We start from the raw sequence: 12,025 nt of genomic DNA on the forward strand, positions 1-12,025 counted from the left end.
AATTTGGGTTGTTAGTACCTTAATTCCCTCGTTGTGTTTCCCTGTTTGTCTTGCTATAACATGCCACTAATGAGCGCTTTATTGATCTAGTGGTTAGGATAACAATTCTTTATCATGTAATTTGTGGATTTCTCGGCAGGATAAAGCCAAAGGATAAAAAGGATATTCGTTTGGGTCATATGCCATGCCCTCCACAATCAAGAATCCAAAAACAACCAAAAAATCCTAATACTTACTGACTCCCTAAGTGGACTACAAGCCCTCCAAAACAAAAATACCAAAAACCGACCTAAATTAATAAATCAAATACTTAAAAGCTCCAACGACCTAACAAAAGCAGGCAAACAAATAACCTTCTTGTGGATACCCGCCCACGTAGGAATATACGGTAATGAAAACGCCGATAAAGCAGCTAAACTATCCCTTAAAATCCCAGAAATAAGCTTAAACTTACCCATCTCAAAATCAGAAATTAAAAGTGTAAACAAACAAAAAATCACAAAAAAATGGCATAACCTATATCTAAACTCAAATAGCAAAATCAAAAGAGTGCTCAGCAAACCACTAACCAAACCAAAAATTCTCCATCCATCAAAAAAAATCGACAGAGTAATCACTAAACTCCAAACAGGACACACCAACCTAAATAACCACCTAAAATTTTTTAAAAAACACACTACAGGTAACTGCCCACACTGCAAACAACCAGAAACCCCAGAACACGCACTCATCCACTGCACACACTACCTAACACATCGAACCGCATTACAAACCACCCTCAATCTAAACAAGGCTCTCACTCTAGAAGCAATACTAAACCCACAAAATAAACTAGAAAACTTCAAGGCCTTAGGCGTATTCTTAATAAAAACGGAACTAATAAAACGCATCTAAAACCATAATAACCTACCAAATCAAAATCACATAAACAAACAATCATCCACCATACCCAGCTCCCTTAGTTCTCCTCCCCAACCCCATCAGCATCTATTCCAAATCTCAAAATTCCCAAATTCTATATAAGCAACCCCTAAAGCCCCCTCTTGGGTTGCACAGACCACCCTCGCCCCTTTCGGAAACACATTAAATGGCCTGGCCGGGCCCGTGTGCGAAATACGCATCAGTCGGAAAGCGCACGTTAAATCTCCAAAGTAAGTAAGTAAGTAAGGGTCATATGCGGATAAAGATGCAAATATCAAAGGTCAAGTTGGGACTCATTTCACTGTTTATAAAGAAACATGGCGTCGCCCTTGTCATTCGGCGATCGAGTCACAATTAACCGACGGGAATCCAAAGACACATAACTGTATATAACTGTGAAGTTACTGCGTGATTTTACAAGTTTAGGCAACTTTGGAGATATAAATTGCGAAACAATATTGCCAGGGCAATAACTAAGCAGGATCACTTTCCATATCTTGGCTTGGGACCTTTTCCACAAATTATAACAGCTGGATTTGGCCAAAATATGTTCAATCTCGGAGAAATACGGCAATGGGATTTTGATTAATATATATCTCACATAACTTTTGTTCATGGCATGGAAAAACTTGATGTGTAAAAAGGAATTAGACGCTTTTCCACAGGACATAAAATTACTGATTTTACCATGTAAACTTGAAAAGATAAATAATGGGATAGTGTATCTTAATTGGACAGGACACGCATCTATTTGGCCTCATTTTTACGTAATCAAAGATCCAAAAGTATATTTCAAAACAAACAAAAATATTTTCAATTCTTGACATGTATTTGTTCGATGTTGTCTGATTATTTCTATTCATCTCGACTCAGAGTTATACAATAAAAGATCCAAAAAAAGCTGCTTTGGTATAGAATTATCAGGTTCGACCAACGGGAAACATGGCATGGTTTATATTTTTCGTACTTTTTACAATACAATTCCTCGAGAAATAAAGAAAACCCTTTAATATCATGTTATCACAATATTTCTAAAAGGGTGATCCGATTTATGAAATAATATAAAACGAGAGGAATAAATCGTAAATCATTTGTGACTAACGTGCCCTTGGCTAATCACCATTCTGTCTGTCAAACGACATAAAAAACATTCCAAGACCAAGACAATTCTTCTAAAAATGTGTGCATATATATTTAACAAAAAATGTTATCCATTTTGTTGAAGTAATATATTCAGTTTTAGTTTAAAAAAAAAATAAAATGGCTATTCACTAACCTGTTCATATGAAATTACAATATTGTCTTTTGCATACCAAATAAAGACGTATATGTTGCATTTACATTTACATTTCATCTTCAAAGGAAAGAAATATCATATACGACACATTAAATTTGTCAATTTCTTATGTAAACAATATTCAAACTTCATTGATAACTATCCATAATGAAATTAATTGTGTGAAAAAATATGTAAATGATACGCGAAATCTACATCACAATTGAACACTGATTGTCATTCACCGACCTTCACCTCAAATAATATACCAAATATGTACAACAATGTCGACGTATGACATCACTACCATTCACCGACTTTTACAACAAGGCATGTTCACGGACATAAGTACGGGGGATTTTACAAGGTTTTTCAATGATTCAGGGATACGAAATATATGAATCTGACATGTAAGTAATCAGAAAAAATTCTGTGTCCTGTTATTTGTTTTGAATTTTGTCATTGTAACCAAGAGAAATAGTCAGAAATTCGAATAAATCCCGTTGTCGCTGTGCGTGATTTTGCGCCAGGAACGACAGAAACTTTGACACATTCTGTTGAATTTACCAAATCTTTGCAATGTATCTAATTTTAATTCCCTTATTCTGGCAACGATTCCCTTCCTACGCTGAATGTTTGTAAACTTTCTGCATAGCTACGCAAACAATCCGCTGAGCAACTGCAGAGTGTCTGCGAAACTAATTGGACCCTTACATGTAAATCTGATATGGTGTCTGTTTTTTCAATGACCTGTGAAGATCCCGGGTAGAAGAGGTCTTCGGCAACCCATGCTGGCTGTAAAAAGCGACTATCATTGTCGTAAGAGGCGACTAACAGGATCGGGTAATCAGGCTCGCAGACTTGGTTGATGCATGTCATCGTATCACAATTGAGTGGATTGATGCTCATGATGTCAATCACTGCATTGTCTTGTCCAGACACGATTATGTACAGACTGCCGTCATATAGCTGGAATATTGTTGAGGGTGGCTTTACACAACAAACCAAACCAAAACAAAAAGTGTTTTTCACTATTCATTTTCAGCATTCGAAGCCTCAGTAAAGCTTTCAAAAAGTTTCATGATAGACATGTGGAGAACATTTCCAAATTTGACGTATCAATGACAAAAATGATGTCAGATGCAATTCCCTATCTTGACTTGTAGCATATATTCCCGTGTTTCTTTAGGTGAACAATTTACTTGCCGGTGGGGCAGGATACGCTCACCTTTTCGCGACTACCTGGTGTCATTAGTATTTGATAGTGATTCATAAACACATGCTCATGATATAGTCGGAATCGAACAATCGACTCCGCTTTATGCAGAGTTTTCTATTGGATATCGAAAGGGATTTGTCACTTTATATACACTTTATATATATCTAGGGCCAACATTTGATTCAAACTTCAGCTTAGAAAACCATTAACACCTCAACCAGTTTCATTCTAAAAGGCTTGTAAGTAAATACGAATGTCATGATTAATTTGTTTGAATCATAGCGTTTATTTTTCTCCCAAACTTACTTCTGTTAGTCCTGTATCTCTTACATATGAAATGATAAATAAGGCAATTCAAGTGAGCCAGGTAAATCGGCCGTGACTGTGAATCTTCGTAGACCTATTTCAAGAGCTATTCAACTTAAATAATGAAGGGGGGGGGGGGGGGGGGGGGGGAGCAGTCGTCTAAGGTGCCGCGATTCGCTGTGCAGAGTTGCGTCCCTTGGGCACGCCAGAAATCTATGATTGTGGGTTCGAATCCCGGTTTTCCCCGATTATGTTTCTAGGTTTGTCAGCACCATACCCCTGCTCGTGAGGTTCCACCGAAGTGGTAAACGTCTGAGACCTGCATCACTTCGGGCTTTCCTCCCACATTAAGCTGACACGCCGTGATATAACTGGAATACTGTTAAAAGCGGCGTTAAACACAACTCACTCACTAACTCACTCAGTAAATATGGAATGTTTACTGCTGGCTCTTCCTGTACTCGGTAATGCCAGATAATGACTAGATAAGACATGCGAGCTATGCCAGAGTTGCATGTACGATGTTAATATGTATCAGCTGCTCCTGCTACGTGTATGTTGTTATACTGTGGTGTCAGCCTTTTTAGGTATCAAATTTGCGTGGGACAGGGATTTTAGATTAGGTTAGACAGGATTCTGGATTAGACAGAAATTCGATTCTAACAAAGAGCTATATGCCTTTGTATTTCGCTTCAAATGTCGGTTCCAGATAGTAGATGTGATGTGTGTACATGCACTGGTGAGTTAAAATTTAGTACTAATGCAACGTTAAATTTAAACTCACAATGTTAGGGCAATCCATTTCACTATTCCTTTTCTTTGTACGATATCACCATTTCCCATGATTTGTGATGTATTGCCATATTTCACAATGGTTAGGAATTGCAATGGCCTAGTCCCAATCACAGCCCTTTTTCTTTTTGCACATCAACAGCTATCTAAGTGAAAGCAGAATTTCGTCAGTACTACAAGTTATTTTCTTAGCATTGAATGTGCAATGTTATACCTAGCCATAAAAATCCAGTATATGTCTTTGCGAAATTAAGCTGTAGTTTTTTCACTGACACATGCACGATTCTTTGGATACAAGATCATAGCAAGTAATGATTCAGATATATCTTTGAACTATCTTGTAAAGGAAACTAGATATCAACCAATCAGACTTCACAGAAATAATTGTCAATAAAAGCAACAAAGCCTTTTCCAAATTTACCAAAATAATCCCTGCAAAAAGCAGTGTCTATTATTGAATTTTGACCATATCCTGAACATAGGGATGATACCAGGTGTTTGCGATAAAGTGAGACCACCGGTGGCACATGTCACAACTTACATGCAAAGTATGCAAGTCAAATGTTCACCTGAAAAAAAATGGAACACATATGGAACAAGTCAAAGTAGTGAACTGTATGTGTAAACACTAATGAATGTAATTTTAAATGAAAATGATAAACAACAGGATTAACTTGTATAATTCAGAACGGATTTGTTGATATGCTATTCAGGAAAAAGTGTTTTCATAGAACAGGTGAGCATGTTCGGGTTGTGGGATGGGGATGGGAGGTTGTGGGGTTGTTATCAAAGTCATCAACTCTATTCAATCAGAATAACTATTGTAGTTATCACACAAGTGTTACCATTGTCAATAATTCACAGAATACCTCTGTCAATGCCATAAACCCTGAATTTCTGCAGTCATTGCATAATAAAATCTTTACATTTTCAACACACGTTCTCTTCAGCTATCTAATGCACGCATCTCCCTTCAACTTTTTATCAGAAGAATTATAAACTGTTGCTAAACTGATGAAGCACTCATTAGTGTCATGTTATAGCAACACACAAGTGAGTGTAAAGGATAATGGAACTAAGGCAACTGGACCCTTATTAGAAATAATTATTATGATAAAACGTATTCCTATTTATATAAGGCAACAGTTGTTTGGCAGTTGTTTTCTTAGTTATCAACTTACTATACCAATGAAGTTCTCACACATTAATGTTGTTATTAGAGTAGAGGCCAACCCTTATAAAGAGGCTTATTTAAGGAGTAACCCCTCCCCACAGTAGAACAAAGTACAATCACATTTTTCTTCACAGGATGTCATTTATGCATAAGAAAACGATGGTTGTGGTGATTTCTTTTGGTTGCAGACATGTTTTTGGTGGTAAAATACATATTTTGAGTGTCAAATTAAGTAAATCAAATAAATGACACATGGTATAAGTGACTTTCTATTATGAAGAATCATGTTTGTAATAACAAATATAATCATAATAGTGCACTCCTTGGGTATTGAGAGAAATAGTGTATTCATTAATATTCATATTATGAGGTTTAGATACCTTTTAGTAGTCTTTGAATGGCATTAAGAAGTGGTAAACATAAAGAAGAGAATTTATGGATGTCAACATCTTTATAATGAGGATCATTTCGGAGTATATATACTTACTCCTTCATTAGGTGAAATATTGTTATGAAGCAGAGAACATATTTGTGTACCTGTAAGAACAACACAAGTAATAAGATGACAAAGGTGACAGTAGGACTTTATCACTGATTGGAAATAGGCAATGGACAATGGGGAAACTGGATACAGGGGGGTAATTACTGATAATTAATAGCAATAGAAATGGTAATGAACAGATTAAAGCCAGCTGGATAATTAGCAATAAATAAAAGCAATAAGTCCTAGGCACTGAATAGATAGGTTCGCTCGTCACGGTTCATGGCTGACTGTGTCTCCTGATGTAGTTTCTTCTTGTAGTTTTCTTTGTCGCCAGTTGTTGGTAGACAGGACTTTGGTTGCTTGCAACAGGATGTTATGATCTTGCTTCTTGATGTGTTCAGAAATAGCGGATTTCTGGTCTTGTCTGTTGACAGAGGTCTTATGTTCTTTTTGATTCTGGTGTTGAGGGATCTGGGGGTTTCTCAAATACATTGTATTGGTGGCCACAGTTGCAGGGGATCTGGTATACGCATCCTCTGGTGTTGGGACTCGGAGACCGTTAACTGTTCCATTTGTCCATTGCTAATCAGAGCCAATTAACTGTTGGCTTCCCTTGTGACGTTTCCACCTTTGTTATCTTATTACTTTATTGCTCTATGAGTAAGCAAATACTCTGAAACGTTGAGATCCTCATATCAAAAAAGTTGACATTCATAAATTCTCTCTGAACACAACAGATGATACATAATGAGCGTATGAAGCTACAGGCAATCATGAACTTCCTTAAAGCATTTTGAAGGGGTTTCTTAGTGCCCTGTTAATACAAAGTGTCCTCCTCAATGGCTGTAAGAATGTTTCTTATTCAAGAAAAAATCACAACGGCCACAGAAACACACTAAGACATTTCATGTCACCACTTTCTACAAGGCAGTGTGTTTTCGTAGCTTTCCGCAAGGGGAGCACTGCCAAATATACATTTGTCTGAGAGGTACACAAGGTACGTCATCTAGACTGCGAGTTGTCGGACTTCTATTTCGTGTGGAAGCCTCGGTGGTTGAGTGGGTTAGATTGCTAATTATGTGCTAGCGATTAGGTGCCTCACTCTGAGTGTGTGGGTTTAAATCCCGACTCAACACAAAATGTACTGACATTTGCTACTTTACTAAGAAAGGGCAATCCTAAATATCATTTGTTATAGAATCAAAGAGAATTGAGAAAGCAGGGTCACATATGTCTTCACACTTCAGCAGTCCGGGTTGAAATGAGAATGTACCAAAAAGAGTCACCAGATAAGTATTCAACTTTTTCTGTAGCTTGATTCCATAAACTCATCTCTTGGTCATAGACAAAAAAAGCGAACATGCTGAAGATGCAACGTCAGGTTACCAATGTCAGGTTGCATGAGCTGCAGACGTTTTGGAAGAACACAATGTACAGCATGTTTTCACAAAGTATACACAAGCAACCATGACCACGACAAACAAATATTAAATGCACGATATCATGGAAAGGATTAAAAGGAAGAACAAAGTAAACAAAATATCAGAGTACACATCTACATACCTGTCCACACAGCCGTAAATCCCTTCCTGACAGACCAATTCCAACGACTTGTAGTAAACACAACCCGGTAGTAGACAGCTGACTGGACAATGTAGCCCCGTCGGTCTCCACTAAGAAGGACAAGGAGGTTGTTGGAGGCGTCATAAACCTGCAGTTTACAAAAGGTGGATTGAGTCCTATGTTTGACTACATTCCAATTTGTCTGAAAACTAACTGTTGGCTAATTCGGATTGAAAAACACTCCCAACAGATTCTTACATGTGTAGATACCATAGTGATCAAAGTAAAAATAATATATGGCTAAAATATTAACATATTATGATTTTAGCAATACATACTAAAACCTATAATTATTGGGAACATGTCAATTACTCTACATTCAGTAACAGTTATTGTTCAATGTAACAAAACATTGAACACACTCATAATGATTAAAGGAAAAATACAAAGTTTACCAAACCACAAAGTTCCAGGCAACACATCTTGAAAAATGTTTACATAAGCAATGGGCGACCTTTTCCAATTTATGGTCCCTTCACTAAACCCGACACTGCATTGACCCAGCCCGTCCAACCTTAAGCTGACAGCACATATCGCATTTAGCATACTTGTAAGGGATATGTTTTTCTGTAACACTTATAGATGACTAACCAGTGCAGCCTTCACCTTTATTGGTAACGTTCATTTCGCAGTATACTCTTTCGCCCCTAAACAATGCTAATCAGTTGTCATATCCTGAAATATGTTCTGTGCTCCCGTGATACTTCACGGATAACCAGGTTTGCTTACGCAGAACAGTAAACTATTCTAGGTCGTTTTGTCCTTAAATGTCACGCTTTTAAACATGATACATAGTTTAACTGTGTATGTGACCATGGTTACGTCGTATTATCGCTGATAAGGATACATGCATGCATTCAGTGCAGTGGTAACAGGCGGTGGTACGCAAACTTTGAAGCTCTTACATGTATGCTCTATGTAAAGTCGGTCAGATAATTGTGAATTGTGACAGCAACACAAGTATTTAGTAGGAATATAACTGAGGAATTGAGAAAATAATGCTCAAAAAATTGTGAATTCACAGGTACTAACAAATTATGTCATAAACAAATATCCAAAATAACAGAGATGGAAATAACTGAAATCATGTTTCTATTTGAATATTGTCCGGTCGATCGGTCGCTGTTTGTTGCCATAATGCTATTTCTAATTTGTAATCATAAGCCCTTCAAATTTCTGCCTATTTTCTGTCTGTAAAAGTATTTTCTGAAAGAATCATTGACCTGATATCTTAATTGCACGCTTCGTTCCATATTGGTTCTTATTGCTTTTCAAATAACATACATGTTTACATACCTTGACAACATCATACTCATCCTTCGTAATGAAATCTTCAAACACGAGAGTGACCAATGTCTCTCCTGCATCAATGATGTAGGTACAGTACAGGTTGTTCCCGTAATTGCCAGGATAGTTTGGTGAGGTGAAAGAACCAGAGGAGCCTGTGTAGCGCTCACCGCATCCTGAAGTAGAAACAATAAGGCTTGTCTGTATGTGGTTGTTCCTAATGTTTGTTCTTATCAAGAAATTCGAAAAATCAAAGAAATCCAAAACTGTTGAATAGGTGAAAACGGTCGCCCAAAACGTAACAAAATCTCTTTAGATGTAGAAAGATATATTTTTCTCTGCCAATTATAGCATATCAAGAATAAGTTATTCAAAGTTTAGAGGCTGTATATTTAGAGTTTAGGCTTAGTGTTGATGTTGAAAGACATAAAACATATCCCCATGCAGAAAGGTTTTGTCATTATCTCACCAAAGAAAATAACTTTACTTAGGATGACTTACATGCCCTACATATGTGTGACAGATAAACTGCTTCCAGAAATTCCAACTTCCACGCATATCTTAAAGCAAATCTGTGAGATGCTTTAATTGTATTATCACCTGTGAAAACACTGATATATTACAATAAACTTTTCTGTAGTTTTGCAACAGTTTGTCTGTCTGTCCATGTATATCTGTGACCACAAACCTATGCTGATGTTGCACCTGCGCGGTTGAAGTATTAGAGGACTATGGCTTCTGATATGAAACAAAACGTATGTCTGTCATGTTTAAGATCTGACAATTCACATGAAAAATAAACAGTGAATGATAACACTGGCCCAAATCAACAACTCTGAACATTAGGCTACATGCACGCCGCAGTGACCAGGAATAACTTTCTGTAACTACTGGTATTACCCTGTTACCCTGTTGGCAACAGGTGACGAAGGGGACAGAAGGCTGAGCGTGATACCTGTAGACGTTGTGCAGAGTTGCTTCTCTCAGTTGTGCAAGGATATACTAATCATGAATTTGAATCAAATATTTGAACATAACATAACCCTTCAGGTGATCAGCACCAGTTTGAAAAAGGAAGTACGACGTCTATGACCTGTTTCACTTTTGAAACGCCCTGGTGAAACTAAATATTGCTCTAACCAGCGTAAGCACCACCTGACACACTCACCATGTTAATGAAAACGTGCAAAATGTAACGATTTGGACATCAGACGCTTTTTCATCATTCTCAATTGTTTCACAATTTCACAAAATGACATCTAGATATAACCTGATAATTTAGTATTAGCAAGACCGTTTAGTTTCAAGAATGCTTCATGAACTAATGTGAAACCAAGTCACATGACGCAAACAATGAAGAATACTTTGTGAGGGTGGATTATATTTACCTTCTTGTTTCTATATATAATTCAGACTTCTTTAAGAATTAAATAGTCATCATAATAAACTGATAGGATTAACACAAGTCAAAATGCTAAATAATAAAGAGCAGTCCACAAAATGAGTTAAAGGTCGCAACATAATTTTGGACTTTCCAAAGAAACATTTCAAGAAAAATCAATAAAGTCCATACATTGCAGTGCTTTGCTTCTTTATGGACATTTGGGACCTAGATTTTAAAAGATTAAATGTTATGAATACTTTCCATAACAGCCTTCAAGCATTCATCAACCCACTGTTTTGCTGGTTATGTCATACCAAATGAGGTTTATGTAGTCGAACAGCATTAACGAAATTAATAGATGAATTGTTATGAATACTTAACAGATTTCGACCAGTAGCCAAGGGTTTGGGTTTGAAAAATTAATAAAAAAATGGAAAATTAATAAACACATGTTTTTCTTTTGACTGCACCCCTCCATATGACACAGATTATATGTAATAAGTTTGAAATGAATCCCCTGAATAGTTTAAGAGAAATCGCGCGAAAAAAGTTTTCGGACGGACGTTAGGGTTTGAAAAAAATCATTAAAAAAATGGAAAATTAATATAAACATTTTTTTTCTTTTGACTGCACCCCTCTATATGACACAGATTATATGCACTAAGTTTGAGATGAATACCCTGAATAGTTCAAGAAAAATCGTGCGGACAAAGTTTTCGGACAGACGGAAGGAACCTTGGTAGAACTATATATAAGGTACATTAAGTATAATGTCCAGTTATGGGTTTAAACAGTTCAACACCATTAGATAACCTAACCATTTCAAGTAAGACTTGCCTTTAATTAACCAATTAGTCTCGCACCAGTCATTCAGAAAAATATAAAAATGAGAACTTATAGAAGTAATGCGTCCGGATCGGCCAGCGGTGTGAACAATACAGAAGTCTTTTGCTACATCTTTACAAAGAAAGAGTTTTTTAAAAAAAAAAGATACATGTTGCCAAATTACTTGGCGCAACATACTCTGAAGTCTATACATTTTGTAAGACGTGATTTTCAAAAACGTATTCACATTGTAGGCTAGAACCACTGTGTGAGCCGTTTTCACATTCTTCCTAAAGTTCGAAAGAATATGTTCTATCCAACCATGGATAATTCAATAAATCCACTCGAAAAACGGATCAGATAGGTTGGGATGTAATTCGACAGGTTCTGGTTTATCATCGACTAACTAGACCGATCCTTCGAAAATATTTTGGACATTCTGAAAATTAATCAGCAAACTGCTGAATCTTAATGGTTTTGCTGGGACAAATGTCATAAGAAGATGTTCATGATTCGACCTTTCTTTGATGGAACATTCTTAAACATCACTAACCAGTTTTAATACTCTATAGGCCATTTTGGAAGGCAATCAGTCAGTGTTCTACAAAATGAACAGATCTGTTACCCCGGAATCATTGCAGTGTTTATCGAGATATCAGTAACAGTAATGAGGTAAAGATTGCTACTTTCAACTGGGGACCTATCATGTGATGTCCTGTGGCACGATATTTCAA

General features: G+C 36.7%; 1 protein-coding gene across 1 annotated transcript in view; it reads right to left on the reverse strand.

The window, feature by feature from the left end:
- Positions 1–7,727: 7,727 nt before the first annotated feature.
- The window catches only part of LOC139457890 (scavenger receptor cysteine-rich domain-containing protein DMBT1-like), a 63,203-nt gene continuing 58,905 nt past the window's right edge, over positions 7,728–12,025 (reverse strand). Inside the window, exons 5-6 of the mRNA XM_071239237.1 lie at positions 9,092–9,258; positions 7,728–7,883 (exon numbers count right to left, since the gene is read on the reverse strand). Coding sequence (XP_071095338.1) covers positions 7,728–7,883; positions 9,092–9,258 — 323 coding nt within the window. The remainder of the gene's footprint in view (positions 7,884–9,091; positions 9,259–12,025) is intronic.

This window comes from Haliotis cracherodii, unplaced genomic scaffold (genome assembly GCF_022045235.1).
Source record: "Haliotis cracherodii isolate W230 unplaced genomic scaffold, xgHalCrac1.p SCAF_12, whole genome shotgun sequence".
NCBI classification, from domain to species: Eukaryota; Metazoa; Mollusca; class Gastropoda; order Lepetellida; family Haliotidae; genus Haliotis; species Haliotis cracherodii.